The sequence below is a fragment of the Sapajus apella genome, unplaced genomic scaffold, assembly GCF_009761245.1.
Source record: "Sapajus apella isolate SASKATOON/1434 unplaced genomic scaffold, GSC_monkey_1.0 scaffold40, whole genome shotgun sequence".
In the NCBI taxonomy this organism is placed as follows: Eukaryota; Metazoa; Chordata; class Mammalia; order Primates; family Cebidae; genus Sapajus; species Sapajus apella.
The window spans coordinates 6855681-6878919 of NW_022436980.1; the positions used below are offsets into that span (position 1 = coordinate 6855681).

At 41.6% G+C, this 23239-nt stretch overlaps 1 protein-coding gene across 1 annotated transcript in view; it reads left to right on the plus strand.

The window, feature by feature from the left end:
- The first annotated feature begins 1005 nt into the window (after positions 1-1005).
- The window catches only part of DRD3 (dopamine receptor D3), a 49214-nt gene continuing 26980 nt past the window's right edge, over positions 1006-23239 (plus strand). The window contains exons 1-3 of the mRNA XM_032299012.1: positions 1006-1723; positions 8314-8618; positions 20284-20396. Of these exons, the coding sequence (XP_032154903.1) occupies positions 8349-8618; positions 20284-20396 (383 nt within the window). The 5' untranslated portion in view covers positions 1006-1723; positions 8314-8348. The remainder of the gene's footprint in view (positions 1724-8313; positions 8619-20283; positions 20397-23239) is intronic.

The window sequence follows — 23239 nt, forward strand, 5'->3', positions numbered from 1 at the left end:
TATATCCAAATACAGTCATGTTCTAAGGTTAGGGCTTCAACATATCAATTTTGGAAGGGCACAAATTATCCCATAACAGCCTCTGTAAAAATAGGCATCATGAAGATTGATGTAAGATGCAAATAAGAACATAATTTACAAAATGATTTCTAAATCATCTAAATGATTTCTAAATATAACTATATACAAATGTATTAATATTATTGTCATTATAATTATTATTCTCTCTGACATATTATCAGTCTTCTGGGAAGTTCAAATTTTCTACCTTTGGAAGACTATACCGTAGTGTTTAAGAGAATTAGGATGTTTAGATCCAAATCCTGGGTCTGCTACTTGTCAGCTGTGCAACTTTCAGACATTATGCTAACCTCTTTAAGCTTTAATTTTCCTATCCCTAAAATAAGTGTGGTAAAAATAGTACCTACCTTGTACGGTTGTTGAAAGGATTAAAAGGGGCAACGCATTAAAATGACTGGCTATAAGTACATGCTCAATAAATGACGGTTGTGATCAATAGCAGTATTTAGACCTTGTTGATGCTGCTGCTTTCTTTCTCAGCCAGCAGAGGTCTCCATCACAGTCAAATGAGAAATAGCTTCCCCATGACTGCACTGCAGTTGCCAAGCACATCCACTGTTGGCAGAGAAAATAGCAGAAAAATTACCACATTGCCTAAAAGGAGGAGAAAAAAGAGAGAGAGAGAGAACAGGAAATGGTTAGGATTCCACGGTAAAATGTAAGATGAACAGGTGACCATAAATTAGGATTGTTTATGTTTTACTACTGACTTTCACTGATATTGTCCTTGGTTGCATCTCACTTTAGCTTGTTCTAAACCAGTTTTTAAAACAGTATATATATCGCAGAGAATCAGTAAGAATGAATTGGCAAATATTTGTAAAGTTCTCTGAAAACAAGAAGTGCTACTACGTAAACATTTAACATGTCTTACAGTATTAAGCTTATTTCATCTTTATTACCAGTTATACGCCATGCCTCAATTTTGCTACCTTTGTAATATGTTTCCTTTAACCTTCTTTTCCCAGACAGGCTTACACCTCCAAATTCAATTATCCTGTCAATTGTATTTTAAATTGTACTGATTTCCATTAACCAATTGTGGTATCAATTTGATGATCTGTTCCTTCTTCTGAACTAATCATCTTTACACCCACCAAAATCTGGAAAGGCAATTAAACTGAGGACGGTGAGAGTTATTCAAGAGAAATTAAAGCATAAAGGTAAAAAGAGTGGAAAAACTAAGATTAAAAAGAGCACTGAGGGGAAAATACACATGTGCCAAAAAGCACAGTACCAGAGCAGATAGAGACAAAGAGGAAAAGAGGAGAGCGAGGTAGAAAACGGATCCTGCTTATGCCTACTCCATCTCTCTTTCAGCACCAAGGACAGAACCTCAGAACGGCTGACCCAACCAATGCTCAGTTTAGGGTCCCTCCCAAATCCTCTACAGAAAATCGATGCATTCAAAAGCAGCTATGAAACAGGCACTAAGGTCTAATAGGAAAGCTGGAAAAGCAGCACTCAAGTAATTTCACCTTGCAGGCAAAAATGGGTGATTTCTTTCTATTCATTTGCATAGTTTCTGAGTCCTGAGAAAAGCAAAGTTTGCTTTGCTTGGGTATGCCTGCTGTCAGTAAATGGCTGCAGGAGCTGAACTGGTAAACTCCTCGGTCTCCGGAAATCAGAAGAAAATTTTAGGGTAAGTAATTTTTCTTTTCGTTTCTAATTTAGTACATAGTATTTTCCTCAATGTTATTTAATCAGCTTGGGGTTCTGTGGATCTCTAAAAATATGCATTAAAACTCAATACCCACTCTTATTTAAAAACCAAAGCCCTGAGGAAATGGTTTTGTTTTTCTTCTAAGTGGTTGGACAGTAGAAACCTTTCCTATTCCTTTTCTTTTCTTTTATTCCCCAAAATTGAATCCTTGTGGGCTCTAGAAGCTATATCAACGAAGAATTAAAAGATGGGAAACAAAAAGCTGTTATTATTTCCAGGATTTGTATGGAAGTTGATTGTATTCCTCTTAAGGATTTTACTTAATTGTAAGGGTCTGTTATTTTAAACTCCTCAATTCAGCACCCTGGCAATTCAGAGCTGAAGGTTTGGAGAGGCACTATTTTCAATGGTCTATTTAAAGTCAGGCTGTTTCTAAGTCAGAATCCAATTATTCCCAGCAGAGATATGTAGTACTTGAGATGATGATTGTGTATGTTTCCTTTGATGATAGTATATGATTTTTAGGGTATTGTTGTTATTTAATTGTGAGACTTCCATTACTTGCTGTAGCTTACTGGGGCAACAGAAGTCATTGCAATTAGGTATTTGTTCCAGTTCATACATTTAGTTTAATTGAATACCATCAAAATGCATGCATGAATAATAATGCAGCAATAGCAAAGTGAAACTTGGAATCTAAACTCATTGTGCATGCCTGTTTCACTTTATAGGTGAAGCCCTTTGCTTGCTGATACTAAAAGGTCTGTAAAATGTCTGTCCTTAGGTAAGAGTGAAGACCCACTACTTGACATGGCACTGGAATCTCTAATAGTCAAAGAGAAGTAAAGACAATGTGAGAAAGATTCTTACTCAGGCACTCATTTATTCATAGTTGAATATTTTCAAGGGTCTGTATGGCTAGCAGTGAGCAAAGGTATTGAGCAAGGAAAATATTGACAGTATCCAAATGGGTGTCCAATATTAAAGCATCCATACAGAAGCCTGTTTATTATGGAATATGCATTAAAGCAAATACCAAACAGTTTCTACTCAATAGCAGATTCAATTTCTAATGCATTGAAGTTTGTCATCAATTAATATTTGCTTATTGATTGATTTCCTGAGTTCCCCATTTTATCTCCGATTAGAATGGTAGGATGCTCAGTCTTTAGAGGTTGTGATAGAAAGTGAGTATGCTATGCTTTACTAGACAGGTTTATTGAGGGGGGAAAAACTATTATCTTAGCTACTGGACCTAAGTAACCAGCAATAGTTTTTCTCTGTACATTTACCAACAGTGTAAATGTGCCCAAATACATAAACATGCTATGTATTGCAATGCATTTGTGAATCTTTTCTAGGAAAATAGGCAGCAATTTGCAAGAAGAAAGTAGCATAGAAATGCTAAAGACTGTCTCTAATAATAATAACAATGTAACTCCCACTGGCTCTATGAGCAGCGTGCACCTGCATTACTTCACCAGACCTAGTCAGGTGATATGCATAAGATACCCTGAACAAGTGAGATTTTAAAATTAGGACCCATTTCACATTTGTCTGTCTCACCCCAAAAGTGGCATAGTTAAGAACATGAACTCTGGAATCAGATAAATCTTGGGTTGAATCAACTCCATCATTTACTGGTTTGTGGCCTCACCGAGATACTTAACCTCTCTGTGACTCACCTGTTTTTTCTAGAAAAATTGGTATGATTATAGTGCTTACCTTCTTCATCAGGTTGTTGTGGGGTTGAATGATGATAATGCTTATAAATTTTAGCTATAATTATTAATTGTATCAGGCAATATAGCAAGTCCAAATTATAGCCCGGATCAGAAAAGCTCTGGTGACTGGTAGTCAGGAGTGTCTGAGTAAAAGATTAGAAGTGGCAATAGCCAGAGACCTGTGAAATGAGTGAAGATGTGGTCATGGAACCCTGCTACTGAAATGTTTTGTTCTTGGTTGAGTGAAACCCATCTCAACTTGGGAATGAAAATTTTGTGGGGTTTTTAAACTTTGAGACAGGATCCTGTTCTGTCACCCAGTCTGGGGTAGCACAATTATACTGCAGCCTCTAACTCCTGGACTCAAGCAATCTTCCCGCCTCAGCTTCTTGAGTAGCTGGGAATACTAATTTTTCTTTTAATTTATTTTTTTTAAAGATGGAGTCTCACTATGTTGCCAGGATGGTCTCAAACTCCTGGCCTCAAGTCATCCTTCCACCTCAGCCTCCCAAGGTGCTGGGACTACAGCAATGAGCCCCTAAGTCCAGCTGGGAATAACTGACATCAACTTCCATGCCTAGCATAGACACATTAGATAATTGTCAGTTTGGTATTTAAGAATGCCTGAGATAAATCTTGGTTCATATCAGTCCCTGACACATGGTGTAATCTTGAGAAAGTAATTGAATCTCTCTGCCTCACTCTGTCTCAGTTTTTTTTAATCCAAAAAAGGAATATGTTAATATCCACCTTTAGGGCTCCTGTAAGTATTAAAATGCACGTAAAGTACTTGTACCTGATACACACTAGTAGCCCAGATGTAGTTGTCTTTATCTTCATTTGTTCTCTTACAGAAAGAGAACAAATAATTAAAACTCTGTAAGTCTTAATGAGGTGCTAAGGAGGCACCCCACAAATGTTTCCAGCAGACTGTTACTCAGCACTGAGAAACTGAACATCAGCAAAGCAGGACAAATGTCATAACTGATGAGGACCTGACCCACTCTCTGTTCCTCTGACTTTTTAAATAGGTTATGCACTCACTCTGAAAGATGCTAGAACAAACTATAAAGAACAAGATAAATCAATACTTTATAAGGAATTTAAAAGCTCATTAAAATGTGTAAGTAGTGTTATATGTAATGAATCTTAAAAGAATGAAGTAAGGAGTAATATTCTAGTTCTCTGCCTTCTCTACTCTTTTACCTCCTATCCACTGTTTGCCGAGGTTACCATGAATGTCATCATTTCCAAGTTCTCTAGATACTCTATAATCACAGCTTATTTAACTCTTCACCTATTCCTACTTTTCTCTTAACAATAAAAGTGATGATATTTCTGGTGCTCTGTGCCAGACATTATGCTAGAGTGATGATTCTCAATGGGGAGAGCAATTTTGCACCCCCCACCCTGGGACATTTGGCAACATCTAAAAGCATTTTTGATTGTCTCAATTTTTGGGGAGGGGTGTGCTACTGGCATCTAGTGCGCAGATGTCAGGATGCTGTTAAACATCCCACAATGCACAGGACGACCTCCCCAACAAAGAATTTTTCAGCCCAAATTGTCAGTAGTGCCAAACTTCATGTATATCATTTCATTTAATCTTCATAATAACCCTATGGAATTGATATGATTATCCCCAGTTTGCTGATGAGAAAATCAGCCTATCATTGTAAATTACTTAGAGAGTGACTGAGTTAATGACTTCTCTAGGCTCTTTGCTTCTTCCTACCTGAGACCAGTTTCCCATCTGTTAGCATATCTAACAGAGGGGAAAAGAAAGAAGAAAGCCCAGCTCAGTTCTGTGTTATATAAGCAACTCTTGTTTGAAAAAAAAAAAATCTAAGCAGGGAGAAAGGTGAAATAATTAGCTGAGAGGCAGAGAGTGATCTAGCATCTCACTCATCTTTGCTTTCATCTCCCACATCCACAACTCTTCAGAAACTACCTGGACAATCACGGTTTAACCCACCTGCTGCTATAAAGGCTCTAAGATCAGATGTGGAAAAAAATAAATTAGAAATCAGAAATCCATGCAACTGCGATTCCAACATCAGGCTCAGAATTGATTTTCAGAGTTGAGGGTTTCCCTTCATGTAATTAGCCGCTGGCATTCAGCTATAGTATTTTTAGGTAGCTGTCAAACCTCTTGGCAGGTAAAAAGTCCGGCAAAAGGGTAACAGATATTCAAAGGTTTTATGCCTCTCTCTTACGTGCCAGGTAAGATAAGCTAAGGCATTAGCTTTAGACCCCAGAAAAGAGGGATTCTGGCCACTGTACTCCAAAGTGGCCCAGCTGTGAAAGGGAAGACATTTGGGCCCGAGCCTGCCTTAAAAGTGGAAATATCCTTGAACAATCAGAAAGCATTGTATTTTTTCAAAAGCTCTTGGCAGCTGCAGTGCTATCTCCAGGGTAGCGGCTGCCCTCCTCTGAATAATGAGAAAATTATAATTATTATCAAGAATTATTATTATGTTTTAAAATACATTGAGTGCAAACAGTGTGCCAAGATAAAGGACAATTTTTTAAACAATTCTCTAAATTTATTCCAAGTTGGTCACCCTTTTCCAATCATTTGTTCATTTTAACTCTTTCACATTTCAGGCTGAAACATTTCAAAGTGAGGTAAAAAATGACAGCCATGATTAGGCCAATCTCCTAATCTCCTAACCTGGCTTGAGGGCCAATTCTAGCCACCAGCCTCTACTTCTGCCAGGGCCTGAAGAGAGAGTTCCCATAAAGGTCCGTATGTACCATGTTTAAATAGTTTAAAGCTGCAACCAACAAACCACTGAGTAAAATGTTTAATCTTCCCACCTTGACGAATACACTTCATAACAATGTGGAAGGCCAGGTTTGAATTTAAGATTACTGGACCCTTCAGAATTCCGTACAAAATGTGACCATGCAGGAGAAGCTGGGCCCCCACCCCTAACCTACCTCAGGGACTGTGTCCTCTTCTCTCCCCACCTCAGGCTACATAGGATCTATTTGTTTGAACTGTAACTGAAAGCTACCCACTTGGCCCCAGGGACCCTCCACATTTATGGCATAGTCTACCCTAAGGGTGACAGATTTAGAATGAGGCCCATGATGCCCTGGAAACAAGCTCTGAGCAGTTTGGCAGAGAATTCTGAGTGTGATCTAGACAAGGGTGTAAACTTAGTGGATCTTCTCCTTGGCACTGTGGGAGGTTACAGCATCATCCTGTAGAGGTGTAGAGGCATAACAGTAGAGGGTGCCTTACTCCTTTTGGGCTGATATCACAAAATGCCATAAACTGGGTAGCTTATAAACAACAGATATTTATTTTTCACAGTTCTGAAGTCTGGGAAGTCCAAGATCAAGGCACCAGAAGTTTCAGCGTTTGGTGAGGACCTGCTTTCTGGTTCATAGACGGCTGTCTTTTCTCTATGTCCTCGCCTGGTGAAAGACTAGCTAGCTCTCTGGGTCTCTTTTATAAAAGCACTCATCCCATTCATGAGGGCTCTGTCCTCATAACCTAATCACTGCTCAAAGGCCCCCACCTCCTAATACCACCATATTCGGAGTTAGGATTTCTGCGTATGAGTTTAGGGAGACACAAACTTCAGACGATAGCAGAAGACCAGAGTGGGCTCCTTTATAGCACAGAGCCTGGAGCAAGAGTCACCTTTGCTTAGGTTTCAGGGTTACACTGTAAGTCACAGGCCTTAGCTCTTCCTCTAGACTTCAGAACTGTGAGAGGATACATTTCTGATCTTTGTAAATTACCCAGACTCAGGTGTTTTTTTTTTTGTTTGTTTTTTTTTTTTTTTTTGAGATGGAGTTTCGCTCTTGTTACCCAGGCTGGAGTGCAATGGCGCGATCTTGGCTCACGGCAACCTCCGCCTCCTGGGTTCAGGCAATTCTCCTGCCTCAGCCTCCTGAGTAGCTGGGATTACAGGCACGCGCCACCATGCCCAGCTGATTTTTTGTATTTTTAGTAGAGACGGGGTTTCACCATGTTGACCAGGATGGTCTCGATCTCTTGACCTCGTGATCCACCCGCCTCGGCCTCCCAAAGTGCTGGGATTACAGGCTTGAGCCACCGTGCCCGGCCTAGGTGTTCTGTTACAGCAACCCAAAATGGACTAAGTTAGGTGGGTTTCATTATTCCCACATTTTACACAGGAAGAATCTGGAGCTCAGAGAGGTAAAGTAATAAGCACAAGGTCCCAGAGTTAGGAAGCATCAGAGCTGGGATTGTAATCCTGCAACAGCTTCCCGTCCTATTCAGAGTTCAAGCATGGTACTTTCCATGGCACTGCACAACCTCTCTACCACACCACCTCCACTGTCCTACTCCTGCCTCACTTGGCTCCAGCCTCACCGGCCTCCCTCCTATGCCTTCTACGTGCTAGCTCTTCCTGCTGGCACCTGCTGTTCTCACTGCTTGTACTGCTGTCTTATCAGTTATCTGCATGGTCTATTCCTGATCTCCTCCAGGTCCTGACTCAATTGCTGATTTCTCCTTGAGGAGTTCCTGATTATATTCAGACTTATTCACCCACATACACACAATCTTCACCCACTACTTACCCACCTCCCTGATTTGTGTCCAATATACATATCACTATTGAACATACCGCATCTTTTATTTATCTTGTTTATTGTCTGTCTTCTTCTCTATAATGGGAGCTTCAAAGGGGAGCAATTTTTATCTACTTTGTTCATTGCTGTATCTCCAACTCTCACAACGGTCCCTACTTTGTAGAAAATGCTCCATAAATATTTGTTGATGCAATAAATCAAAACATGTAACTAAGCAACCAAGCCCCAAAGAGTCTGATTTTATTAATATTGTTTTCTGTCTCCTCATAGGAAGGCCCTTGGCATCAGGCACCTCCCTCTGGGCTATGGCACCTCTGAGTCAGCTGAGTGGCCACCTGAATTACACCTGTGGGGAGGAAAACTCCACAGGTGCCAGCCAGGTGCGCCCCCATGCCTACTATGCCCTCTCTTACTGCACCCTCATTCTGGCCATCGTCTTTGGCAATGGCCTGGTGTGCATGGCTGTGCTGAAGGAGCGGGCCCTGCAGACTACCACCAACTACCTAGTAGTGAGCCTGGCTGTGGCAGACTTGCTGGTGGCCACCTTGGTGATGCCCTGGGTGGTATACCTGGAGGTGAGTAGACTTCAGGCACGTGCTGCCTCTATGACTGTGCTTGTATTTGTTTTCCCTGAGTTCCCAGGCTTCAAGGTTCAAAAGACTCCCTGAACAGTCAGGAACTGAGGAAGGAAGGAGAGCTCTCATTCTCCCTTTAATGAGAGAGCCAAAGCTCTGGAAAGCAGCCACCATCTCATCTCTTCCCCACATCAGAACCAGGGAGCTGAGAATGATTCTGTTCATGGGTCTCCAATGTTCAGGTGACTAGATCTGAGTGATGGGACTCTTCCTAATATGGCCTCAAGTTTATTTTCTGTGTCAGACACGTCTCAATTACATGGTGGGCTAGGTGAGGCAGTCCAGAAGGCAGCTTTACCAGCTCAATGTATATAAGGGTGTTGTGCAAGAGGGAAGTGAGGCCAAGGGAAAAAAGGAATTATAGAAAAAAATTAGTGAACATAGGGAAAGAGAGAAAGAATGTCCAGCAAACAGATCAGACTTCTTTGGACAGCTCAGTTACCCTCCCTCTTTGCTCTTTCTTCCTGGGTACCAGCCCTCTGTAGACTCTGCTACCAAAGGACACATGTTTTCCATGTGTCCATTAATAGTACAGAGCTTTTGCCAGACAGATAGTGCCGAAGATCCTGGAGAATTCTTTTGGGGAGTAACATTTATTAAATTTAAAAGTATTTTCATTTGGAAGTGCAAAACAGAGTCAGGTGGTGGGTCAAGAAAAACACCCATTTGCTAACAAGGAAATCCGGGTGACTACATCTGTTCAAAAAACAGATATTCTTGCCAGGAAAATATGCAATTACTTAAGAGATGAAAATAAATAAATAATAAAACCTGAGGCCGGACATGGTAGCTCATGCCTGTAATCCCAGCACTTTGAGAGGCCGAGGCGTGTGGATCACCTGAGGTCGGAAGTTCGAAACCAGCCTGACCAACATGGAGAAACCCTTTCTCTACTAAAAATACAAAATTATTGGGTGTGGTGGTGCATGCCTGTAATCCCAGCTACTCAGGAGGCTGAGGCAGGAGAATTGCTTGAACCTGGGAGGCGGAGGTTGCGGTAAGCCGAAATTGCACCATTGCACTCCAGACTGGGCAACAAGAGTGAAACTCCATCTCAGAAAAAAAAAAAACTGCGTATACTATTAATATTTCTCCTCTGCACTGTGTGTCATTTTAAAGAGGTATCCAATGAAGGATAAAAATGATGCTATGATTAAGAGAAATTAAGATTCATCAAATTAATATCTCAGTTAATATTGATAGTAAAAGTGACAGTTAATTAAGCGTGACATATCACGGGAGAGCAAAAACCTTGTACATAGCCTGCCTATGCTAATGCCTGTGTTAAAGAATGGCTGGGAACTAAAATTAGACTTATGATCTCAAGGCGGAGACATAAAGAAAAAAGAAAATAGAGAAATAAAAGGAAGAGAAGAAAAACAACTAGGCTGGGTAGATCTAAAGGCTAAGGGAATACTTGAGGAAAAAATATGTATTTATTCTTCCCAGTTAGGATAATCCTAGTTGGGAGGGTGAAGGGTCTTATAATTATCTTGATTTTTCTGTCAACCCAATTAGTCTGAGTCAACCTTGAAGTCAGAAACTAGGTCTTTGTTCTTCATTTCCTGTAGCCTAAACATACTACCTGGCACACAACACATGCTAAATGTTACCACATTTGAAATCTAAATGACGAAATAAATCTTCTCTGTAACGTATGCATTATATAGGCTATTCATGCTAACACCATCTGCCTCTGTATCTATTGTTACAGTCCGACTTTTTGGGGTGAGGACTTTTGGGGATGAGCTATGTGTTATTTTACATCAATAATAAGGAGAGTGAAAACAATTTAGAGTCACGTGATATTTCTGTTCAAGAATGAAGCACTTTAGGTGCAACAAGCCAATATGAATTGGTCAATGACTCCCAGCACTGCCACCATTCTCCTAAAATGTTTTTGTCCATTTCTGTATGTTCCAAGGAGTCTTAAGTTGCCCAGAAGGATGAATGTCAGAAGGAAATGTAGGCAATGGACCATCATTCTAATGAGATTTTTATTCCCTCTAAGATAAAACCAGGCTTTTGGTGTCTGTAACAAAGCCACTCGCGTCATTAATTGGCTATGTATTTGTGGTTACTTCTAGGACTCTGGTTGGACCATACCGGAAAACGTCTGTATATATATATAGCCACACCTTCTGATGTAGTGGCGCTCCTATTCTCTGCTGAGCATAGATGGAGAGCTGAAACTACAGAAAATGACAGGAAATCTTGCCAAAGACCTTAATGGAATCACTGCAGTAGTACCTTTAGGTTTCCTGCCATGAGCAGCTCTGATGGAGTTCTTGGTTTCTCCCCATAAAAACCATAATACTATGCCCTCCGTCCAACAGGTTATTTGGTATAGGTGCTCAGTGATCAAGATCATAATTTTTACATTTGATCTTAACCAAAAGGCTGAGATGCAATAAGAATATGATTTTTAAAATCTACATTCACATAAGGAAGATTTAGGGGAGCGGAGATATCTCCTCACTGGCCTTAGGGCCTCTTCTTGGTCTTACCAACTTGATTCGAGGCACTGACTGGGCATTAAAGCAAGTTAGTAAGACCAAAAAGAGGCCCTAAGGCCAATGAAGAATATCCCTGCATCACTTTCCATAGCAGTGAGTTAAGGGTCTGTCTCAGTGAAAGATGGGATATCACTTAAAGTAGCCATCATTAACAGATGACCGGTTAAGATATTAGAAGTTTCTAGTTCAGAGAACCAAGTCTCTCTATCTTACATGAATCCATACTTTTCTTAATCTCAGATGTTTTCCTATCTTTCCTTAAAGGCAGATGAGGCACCTTAATGTAAGAAAAGAGCACTGTGAACCCTTAAAATATGAGCTATGAATATATAAATCCATGTGCCTCAAGAAGAAGCAAAGTACTATTCTCACTAACTTGTCCTAATGATAGTGCAGTTTGAGTAGCTACTCTAATAATTACTTAGCCTAAGAGCTCCCTTTAGAATAGAAAAGGGTGCAATGTTGATCTCAGAGACTGCTGTAGGCTTGAAGGCCCCCAGGAGGATAAGATACTCATGAGAAGGACACCATTTTGGGAGTCAAAAGATTCACCAAATTCATTGCCTCATGAGCTTTGGTTTGAACACATCTACCTTCTTCGAAGGAAAATTGGCTCATTTTGCCAGACACCAGTATTTATGAGTTAGGAATGTTTTGGCTGTAAATATTGGAAACCTTGATTCGTTGTGGCTTAATTACATTTAATGTTTTTCACATAACCAGAATTCTGGAGGAAGAGAATTGTTGTTGGTTCAGCTGCCCCATGGTGTCATCACAGGCCAGACTTTTCCATTCTTCCTCTTCACCATCCTTGGCAAGCTAGCCTAGTTCTTTATGTTCCCATAGCTCTCTAGCATCATGACAGCATTCAAAAATAGGATGGGTGGGGACAGCAGGAAATGAGAGATCGAGAGTGCATGCACTTTCCCTGGAGTAGCTTGAAGCTTGTTTCTAAGAGATTTCATGTTAGCTTAATTGGCCAGAACTTAGTCATGAGGCCACCTTTAGCTGCAAAGGAAGCTAAAAAAGAAAAAAGATAAATGTGTGTTTTATTTATAAAAGATGTAGGGGTGGGGAATTGCTCTGAGGTAGGCAATAAAGTATCACATTGCCTTTATTGGAATTCACTGGGATGAATGTCATTTCAGCACAGTGTCATGCTGTGAGAAAAAGACTCAGAACTGGGAGTCAGAAGACACGGATTTAAGTGAATAAAATGGAGGTGACAACAAGATTTTCCATGCTGAGCTGATGTTAGGCTCAGCTGTCATCGACTGATAGAGTACTTTGATAAACAAAACTTTTGATCTATAAATATCTCACTTAAGACATTTTTCATTATGTTTTTTTAAAAAGCTTAATTCCAATTGGCTTACATTAAAAACAACAACAACAACAACAAAACAGAATGCATTGGCTGTCATACCAGGACTTTATAAAGTCCTCTGGTAGGGTGGGCTGCAGGCACAGTTCCATCAGAGCTCCAGCTCCATTTCCCCACAATTCTCTCAGCTCTGCCTTTTTCCATATGTTGGCCTTATCTGCAGGCAACAGGCTTAGCTATAGGCCTCACATGTGCATACCACACCATTCACAGCAAGAGAGGAAATCCTTTTCCTAGAATTTCTGGTAGAAGTATCAAGATGTGCTCTGATTGGACTGACTTACGGCACATGATTTCCAGATGGAAGAATTGATTTGGCATAGATTATGTGTTTCTTCCTTGGATACTGCCCAGGGATCTCATAGATTCCCAGTGGAATCCAGGGACTATTTATTGGAAAGGTGGAAGAAGATAGTGAATAAGTGTGAACCAGTCAGATTTCATTGGTATCATTCTCATCTTTAAGACACTTGAACATTATATAAAAGGAGGGGGAGCCTTCACTTGAACATTACATAAAAGGGCTCACAGGGACCAGTCACTGACGTGCTTCAGTATTCTCTGTCCTCAAGCCTAGCAGAGAAGTTCAGGACAAAAACCATGCGGGTGACCTCACAGAAGGCTATATTTCTTAGGGCTCCTGGCTTGGCTATCTGTTTAATTCAGTTTGCAGCATTTTCTCAACTTTTCTGTGCCATCCCAAATTGTTCTATCTCAGATTTTCTCTCAAGATTTTAATTTCCTGCCTTACAGTCTGCACTCCGGAGCTTCCTCTCCAAGCACAAACATCTCATTTTTTTTCCACTCAGTGAAGCACCTTTTGTGATGCTTAAAGCACTTTTATCAGGAGAGAAAGGCAGTATAAGCAGCCAGGGGAACATTTGGAATACTAAACTCATGCTACTTGGAGATAGGAGAAAAGACTTGAGGATTAAGGAAGGTAGTCAAGCAAGATAGAATCGGATGGGCTCAGACAAGGAAATGCACCACAGAAAAAGCAATCGAGGTTGGATGGTGATGAAAGGAAAAAATGGCAATATTTTGGGAACAGAGGAATCTTTGAGTTTTGTAATGATATTGATTATAAAAAATAAAGAAGTGCTTTTTTTCAAGGAAAGTTTTACAACAGCTCAAAAACCCCCAAATGATAGCAATGTAAGACCTCCCTATTGGAAAACAAAAACAGGATATTCTCACAGTGTCTTCCCAAACCCTGGATTTTGATAAAAGCTCATAGAATATTAAAGCTGGAAGGCCTTAGAGATTATTTTTGCCATCATTTCCACAGTGTGATCCAACCACAAGAAATTCCTGGCCATATTCTAATGACATGGTTTCTCTGAGGATGAGTCTTGCAGTCTCATTTTTAAATGAGCTACTCCATACTTCTTATGCACCTAAACTTTCAGCAGCTCTAAAGTAAACTTTCGTTAGGGGGAATGTTAGTCCATTCTGTGCAGCTACGACAGAATACCTGAGGCTGGATAATTTATAAAGAACAGTTCTGGAGGCTTGAAAGTCCAAGATCAAGAGACCTCCATCTGGAAAGGGCCTCCATGCTGTCATCCCATGGTGGAAAGTGGGGGGACGGAAGAGAAGCAAAAGGGGACCGAACTTGTCCTTTAAAAAGGAACCTACTCCCACAAGAGCAACATTAACCCACTCATGAGGGCAGAGTCCTCAAGGCTAGTCACCTCTTATTAGGCCCCATCTCCCAACACTGTTGCATTGGAGATTGAATTTCCAAAATTCACGCCTTTTGGGGGACACACTTAACTTACAGCACTTGGGGAAGGAGAGACTGCTTGTTAAAAATACAAACTGGACCAGGTGCAGTGTCTCACACATGTAATCCCAGCACTTTGGAAGGCCAAGGTGGGTGGGTCACTTGAGGTCAGGAGTTCGAAACCAGCCTGTCCAACATGGCGAAACCCCATCTCTACTAAAAATACAAAATTAGCCAGGCATGGTTGTGCATGCCTGTAATCCCAGCCACTCGGAAGGCTGAGGCAGGAGAATCGCTTGAACCTGGGAGGCGGAGGTTGTAGTGAGCCAAGATCGTGCCACTGCACTCCAGCCTGGGCAACAAGAGCAAAACTCCATCTCAAAAAATAAAAAATAAAAAATAAAAACTGGGCCGGGCACAGTGGCTCATGCCTGTAATCCCAGCACTTTGGAAGGAAGGTGGGCAGATCACCTGAGGTCAGGAGTTCAAGACAAGCCTGGCCAACATGGTGAAACCCGGTCTCTACTAAAAATACAAAATTTAGCTGGACATGGTGGCAGGTGCCTATAATCCCAGCTGCTTGGGAGGTTGAGGCAGGAGAATCGCTTGAAACTGAGAGGTGGAAGTTGCAGTAAGCGGAGATCGTGCCCCTGCACTCTAGCCCGGGCGACAGAGCGAGACTCCATCTCAAAAACAACAATGACAACAACAAAAAACCACATTCTTCTGAGACGGGGACCATGAAGCTAACGAAATCAACAGGCTAAAGAATGCTCAAGGAGCCCTGCTTTAGTACAACCATTTGTGAGGATCATATTATGCTCCCCTTAACCCTCAGACCAGTGTTTTCCAAACCAACACAATAAGAATCACTTGAGGGACTTATTACTCCAAGTGAGGCCTAAGAAACATTTTGTTTACCAAGAGCTTCCTGAGATTTGGGAAATGCTGCCTTATAATCAGTAAATGTGGGGAATGCTGCCCTAGGCTGTGTCTATTGAAAATCGATGGACAAGTTCAGTACCTGAAGACACTTTCCTGCTTACTCAACTTCTGTATTGCCACAGGGAGTTAGTATATTCATTAGCAAGTAAGAGTAACACCACCTGGTTGCTGTATAATTCTGAAGTGAGTTATTCATTAGAATGCAGGAGAAAGAATCGTGTCTCTAAAAAGCCTTAAGCCAAGCTGACTTTTTTCACTTTTTTTTTTTTTTTTTTTTTGAGACTGAGTCTTGCTGTATCGCCCAGTCTGGAGTGCAATGGCACGATCTTGTCTCACTGCAACCTCTGCCTCCCGGGTTCAAGCCATTCTCTGGCTTCAGCTTCCCTAGTAGGTGGGATCACAGGTGCACACCACCACACCCAGCTAATTTTTGTATTTTTAGTAGAGATAGGGGCTTCACCATGTTGGCCAGCTGGTCTTGAACCCCTGACTACAAGTGATCTGCCCACCTTGGCCTCCCAAAGTGCCGGGATTACAGGTGTGAGCCACCACACCTGGCCTCTTTTCACTTTTATCTGTTTTAATTTCAAAAATCACTCTGCCTTTCATAATCTCCCAACACTTTGTACCTGTCTCACCTTTGGCACTTACCATGTTACCTCATAGCTGTTTTCTTAGTGTCTATCCCCTGGGCCCTCAGTTCACCCACACCCATTCACACATTACTTCTGGTAATAGGCACACATTGTATTCTGAGACCCTGGGAACAAAAATAGGTTTGTTTCAATACACCCACCCAAGCAAAATATCAGACACATCGTGGGCACTCAATAGAGTGTACCCAAGTGGCTACATGGGTAATGGATGGACACACACCAACTCTTCCTCCTATGATATTAGAATGGAGTTAAATTGTACACTTCTCAGAAGCAGAAGATGCTAACCTTCGAGAGGCAAGAAGAGTAATGGTTAATATAAAGAGGTCGAAATGCTAGCTCCCTTTACAAGCTAGGTCCTTAGGCAAATTACTGAACCCTTCCAGGTCTCCATTTCTTTTATTTATTTAATTTTTTCTTGAGATGGAGTTCTGCTCTTATTGCCCAGTTTGGAATGCAATGGCACAATCTTGGCTCATCATAAACTCCGCCTCCCGGGTTCAAGCAATTCTCCTGCCTCAGCCTCCAGAATAGCTGGGATCACAGCCATGTGCCACCACGCCCAGCTAATTTTGTATTTTTAGTAGAGACAGAGTTTCTCCATGTTGGTCAGGCTGGTCTTGAACTCCCGACCTCAGGTGATCTGCCCACCTCAGCCTCCTAAAGTGCTGGGATTACAGGCGTCAGCCACCACACCTGGCTTCCATTTCTTTACCTATAAGTTGGAAATCATATTTGCCTCTTCAGGTTGCTATGAGATAATGTGTGAGAGTTACCAGCATGTTCTTGGCACCTAGATGCACTTTATTGATCTCTTACTATTAGTTTCTTGATGTGGAGGATGCCAACAGAAAAAAAATTCCACCATAAATCCCACCAATTAGAGACTCATTTTAATGACTAAGCTCCAGGGAAGGCTAAGTGATGGCACCTTAGTGGGAATTATTTTAATCAGCTAATCAGATTGTTTTCTTCTTGACTCTAAGCTGAAATCAAGGAGAGAATGAGAATTTTGATGGCAGAATCACGAGACAGGAAGAGAGGATAGTCAGAATGGGATGAGAGGCCAGTGGGGGAGTGGAAGCCAGAAAACAGCTTGAGGGTTTTGGCCTTTGGTGGCTAAGCAGGAGGGGTATTTAAGAAAACTGTCTGGTGTACTTTCACCAGCCCCAAAGTACCACTGTCTCTTGCACTATTCTTTGAACCCTGGGATAGATGCAAAGAAGACAGTGTCTCTTTCTCTGGAAAGGAGATCATGTGGTCTGTCACATAAAAATCCCTGAGAAGCACCTGGTTTTCTCCTTTCCCCTGGTATCTACCCACTTCCATCTCTTTTCTAACAACTACCCCTCCTCACCTAACACTTCCCTACAGCAGGGTGTGTAACAACCTACATTCCAATGCTCTGTCTGCCTGTACTAGCCCTGTGACCTTGGACAAAGTGGTTATTCTCTCTAAGCTTTTAGGTTCTTCCTTGACAATAAAGATAATCCTCTGTCAGAGAATATAATTGGCAATAGAGGCCATGTATGTAAAATGCTTTGCAGAACACCAGGCACTTAGTAAGCATTCAATAAAGATTAGCTCTTATTATGACAGAGTATGTCAGAGGCCATTTATTATTTCAGAATATATTTTCATGCTTGGGCCTTGCTCTGCGAGCTGGGGATGCAACAGCAAACAAGTAAATCTTCCTGCTCCTGTTGGTGTTGGTTAACAGTCACTCCATCTCCTACCGAGTAAGGGTATAACTTGTCTTCAAAAACCTCTAAGAACGCATACAATAAAAACAAATTCAGTTTTCAAAATCTGAAGTTTCAAAGTTATAGGAATTTCCGGAATGGGTCATGTGGGTTGGTAACACATGTACAGTAAATTCTTAATAAATGTTCATTCCTATTAACAATATTAGGATATCACGATGATCTCTAGTATTCTATTGAAGAGTGTCTTGCTTCTCCAGTTATCTTGTAACTTCTTCTTTTTTTTTTTTTTTTTATTGAGACAGAGTTTCTCTCTCATTACCCAGGCTGGAATGCAATGGCGCTATCTCAGCTCACTGCAACCTCCGCCTCCTGGGTTCAAGCAATTGTCCTGCCTCAGCCTCCCGAGCAGCTGGGACTACAGGCATGCGCCACCATGCCCAGCTAATGTTTTGTATTTTTAGTAGAGACGGGGTTTCACCATGTTGACCAGGATGGTCTCGATCTCTTGACCTCGTGATCCACCCGCCTCGGCCTCCCAAAGTGCTGGGATTACAGGCGTGAGCCACCGCGCCCGGCCTCTTGTAAATTGTTTAAGGATAGGCCCTATAGTACATTTTGAAAACCTCTCAACACACCTGGCATACACTGCTCCTACAGACCAAGAACTAAGAGCTTCACAAGTGTTTGCTTTACAAGTGCATGAATGAATGAATGAATATCCAGCAAACACTGAAGTTTGCTGTTGTCTTAACTATCCTTTTTCACCTACACTAGCCCAAAACACACATGAACAAACATGTGCCCACAATTATGCCAAAAAGTGTTTCTTTACCCAATTTAAGACATTAACTGCTGAGAAGATATAATGTTGAAATAAAACTTATTATACAAAATCAACTTTTTCAAGAAGCTTTTACAGTATACAACTGTCCTATGCAATGAGCAAAACCATCTTTTATTCTCCTGGTTCCCCTAAATCATTGTGACATTATGACTCTTTAGATCAGAATTCTTACATCTCAATTTTTTAAAAGCTTTTTATTCTCATGATTCCTATAAATTCATATTCAGTTTTCATTTATATAGAGCCAATTGGTCAAACTAGAAGACAGACAGTAATCCAAAACCAAATGAACAAATTCTTCACTAGTTTTAACTTTTCATTGTTGCTTTTAAACAAAAAATCATTGGTCAAGTTTTCTCAAAACAGTCTGGAGATGACCAAACATAGGAATAAAATGAGATGCAAAAAAAGAAACAAATCCAAGGGGAAGACGTTACGGGCAAGGTAGGGCAGATGATCTTTTAGGACCTGGCTTTATTGGGATAAAACAGAAATGAACAGTAAAGTACCCTGGTCAGATAAGAAAATTTTTGGATGAGAAACTCCAGATGAAGGGATAGCACTATCATTAGGCACAGTCATTTGTCAGTATCTGTTTTCTTGTTGAGAAGCTACTTTAGAGGCTATTGTACCATTTTTCTCTCTCTCTTCCTCTTAAATGGCCACTGGGCCTGTTCAGGAGGGGTATTGTGAATACCCAGCTACAGCCAGAGACACAAAGCTTGGCAGGTTTCTCTCTGAGAACTATGGTCCCCAAGAATGGCAGCTCCCGCAGGCAAGAAGCTGGTAACCACACAAAGCCTGGCGGTCCATGAGTAGCCTTTGGTGGATAATTTAAAAGTGACAATCTCCCTGACACATCTTCCTGGCTCAATTAGGCTATGTAAAAGTTTTTCAAATAAATAGAGATATGCTAAAATATAAATGATATTACCGAAATTCCTGACTGTAAGCATTACTCAGAGGATCTTATGGAACTTGAAACACAGGTATAGATAGATACATGAAGTCGAAAGCATCCTCATGAATTCTAAGTAGTAGAGAGAATCCAGCCCTCTTCTCCACCTTTTGGTTTCTGGGATGCGGGTGGGGAGGGAGAGTGTTGAAGGCAGTCACATGGGCACAGATTTATTTTATACAGACTCCCATAGGTGTTGTTTCAGAGTGTTTCCAAGCTTTACAACCCGAAGCCAGAAAGATTTTTACTTTGGAGGTACATTTTATGAAAAATGTGTTCTTAGCTTATTTCTTGAGTGATGAACTCTCTACTGGGTGGAGGGCTTCAGAGATACAGTTTTGGCACAATGCATGCATCGGGCAGTCACCAAAGTTCTTTTACCACCAGCTAAGCATCTATGAGCAAGTACATCACTTAACCACAAGGAGAGTTACTTGCCTCCTGAGTTTGAACTTCACCAGTGATTCTCAAATCTTGGTATGTATAGGAGCGTTTATTTAAAAATGAAGATTTATGGACCAAAGAGCCAAAGATTCTGACTCAGTCGGTATAATAAGAAGGATTCAGAAATCTACATCTTTAATGAATATCCCACTGTGGACTACACTTTGAGGATCTCTGGTCTAATTGATTTGGAAGATCACTTCCAGCACTAACATTCTAACATTCTGTGAATTTGTCCTTTCTTTAGCAACCAGTCTCAGATAGCCTGGCACTCCCTCGATGTCCATCTGCCGTGTGGGAACAATGGTACACAGGGAGCAGGAGCGCCAACATCTACTCTAGGCGGCATAGGAAAGACGATAGGGCCAGTTGGGTTGTTGTTCCTTCACTGGGGTGAAAACTAACATCCTTGTCTCTGACACCCAGGTGACAGGGGGAGTCTGGAATTTCAGCCGCATTTGCTGCGATGTTTTTGTCACCCTGGATGTCATGATGTGTACAGCCAGCATCCTGAATCTCTGTGCCATCAGCATAGACAGGTAGGGTTGCAATTCCCCCTCCAGGTGACCCAAAAGCTGGGGAAGTGGGGAGAAACAGGTTTTGCCTTTGAGGGTACTGGGGTAACCTCCAAGTAGAACTTGACACGGGAACATTTTCTTTCTTTTTCTTTTAAAGTATGGTTTGCAGGTGAGAAGAAACCCCTGCGACAGCAGGGAAATAATGACCCTATAAGCTTTCCTAGCCTTTCTTCTCCTCCAACTCCCTGAAAAGGATTCTGGTGCTGCTTTTCCACCATCCTTTGGGGGCTTTATTGCTTTCTAATAGGAATGCAAGGAGGGGGGCAGAAGGAGGAAAAGTGAGCTGACTGGGGTTCGTAGGAAATTCTGTTATTGTTTTGTTTGTTTTTGCTGAAGGGAGAGATAGAGAGAAAGTGGGGGGGCAGGTATAGGGATAATTTTTGAGGGTGAGAGGGGAGAGAAGTGAGGGAGAAGGACAATTTTAGAAAGCATGGACATGATCTATATGTTTCTCTCATAGAGCTTAGAGAAGGAAGTAAAGAACAGTACGTTACTTAAAATTACATCGTGTTTGCTGGGATGAATTGCTATGATTTTGACTCCTCTCTCTGTGTGTGCTGCCTGAGTAGCATTGCTTTCTATCCCTGAGAGCACTTGGACTCACCACCCTTGCTCTGGGTCCCTCTGCTTCTCCCTTTCCCTCTCCTTTTGCCTTCCTCTCTTCTTTCCCCTTTCCTCTCCCTGAGCCTTAGATTTGTCATGGCTCCCCATGACATCGCCAGCCCCACTGAGAGCCCTGGGGAAAGGAGGTCACATTTAAGCCTATGGCCCTTGACACCCATCAAGAGCCACCTCCTTTTCCTCCTCTGAGTTCTCTCCCTCCCACTTCCCCTTCCACCTCTTCCGCCCCAATAATATCATCCATCCACCTCATAGCTCCACAGGTGACCCCAGATAAGATCTGCCATTTATTGAGAATTTATCACATTGTGCCAAGCTTTGACACACATTAACTCATTTCATTTTCACAATTCTTAGGTACTGTCATTATCTTCAATTTCCAACTTCTTAGAGTACTTAAGAAATTTGACAAGACCACACCACTAGCACAGGGCCACACAGGATTAGAATTCATGTCTATTTGACTTGAAGTAAATAATCTCAAGCTTTGTGCTAACCTCCCTAAATCTCCAACTGCATTTATGCCTTCTCCCCTGAGTTCCAGATCACATTACTGCCTGGATATTCCACTTGTTCCTCTTATGCCAGTTGTTAAAAACCAAACCATTAAAGCACCAAATCATCTTGACATGGTGATCTCTTCTTGACAGCGTCTTTCTCCTGGAATCTTGTGTTTTGTTTGACTCCTTTCTCTTCCTAATCTTTCATATTCAAGAGGTTGGTGTTTATAGACCCTATTTTTGCCTTTTTTTCAGATTCTTCTCTGCTTTGTCTTTCTTGCTGCCTCCTACTTATTTGAAGATCCTATGACCCCTTACCTAAATTCTGCTGCACTTTCTAACTGGTCTTCATATCACCGTCAAAATTGTTCCCCCAGAAGTAAAGCCCCAGTGGCCATTCCCCCACTCAAAACCCCTCAGTGTCACCTGGGCTTACTGAATGCAAGTTAGAATTACCTCCACAGCCTGGCATTCAATGTTTTCCACGATATGGCCTCAAGCAATCCTTCCTTCCTTCCTTCCTTCCTTCCTTCCTTCCTTCCTTCTTTTCCCTCCTTCCTTCTTTCCTTTGTTCCTGCTTTCCTTCCTTTCTTTCTTCCTTTTTTCCTTTCCCTTTTTCTCTCTCTTTCTCTCTCTCTTTCTCTTTCTTTCTTTCATTCTCTCTCTCTCTTTCTTTCTTTCTTGTTGTTTTGAGTCAGAATCTTGCTCTGTCTGGAGTGCAGTGGTACAGTCTCAGCTCCCTGCAAACTCCGCCTCCCAGGTTCAAGCAGTTCTCCATCCTCTGCCTCCTGAGTATCTGGAGTTACAGGCACCCACCAGCCTGTCTGGCTAATTTTTCCATTTTTAGTAGAGATGGGTTTTCACCGTGTTGGCCAGGCTGTTTTCAAACTCCTGGCCTTAAATAATCCACCTGCTTCGGCCTCCCAAATTGCTGGGATTACAGGAGCTAGCCACCATGCCCAGCCTCAATCCCTTTTCATCTCTTCCCAGGTCACCCCATATCCTCATGCTCTAAGATCACAATGGTCCTCTTTTCCATAAAGCCCTTTCACAGTCCAGCAGTCTGATTCAGTCACCCTTGAACCCTCATAATGCTTTCTATGCTTTCTCTGTCACTATGTTGTGGCGTCTCCAGCCCGCCTTTTCTAGAGGTCCTAGCACAGGCCCCCTCAATGGCCCAGTGTTGTGCCCTCTATAGCAACAGCCTCGCACTTCCTTTTATGTGCCGAAACGGGAATTTTGAAGAATAATAAAAAAATGAATATGAAAACACTTTCCTCTGGTGATCCTGCACACCAATCAGCCAACTGGATGATTTTTTATTTATATCACTTGGTTGGCTATCCAACTGAGAGGAAAACTAAAGAACATGTCCACAATGCTGCAAATAATACCATTAAAGAGTGTGCTTAAAATAGAGGGATCCAAGTGCAGTCGCATGTGCCTGTAATCCCAGCTACTTGGGAGGCTAAGGTGGGAGGATTGCTTGAGGTCAGGAGTTTGAGGCCAGCCTGGACAGCATAGCAAGTCCTCATCTCTGCAACAACAACAACAAACTATAGGAATATAACTGCATCATTCTGTAAACATACTGATATAACATTGAACTATACACTTTGAGTGGATGAATTGTGTGGTATGTGAGTCATATTTTAACAGAGCTGTGTAAAAAAGTGAAGAGTT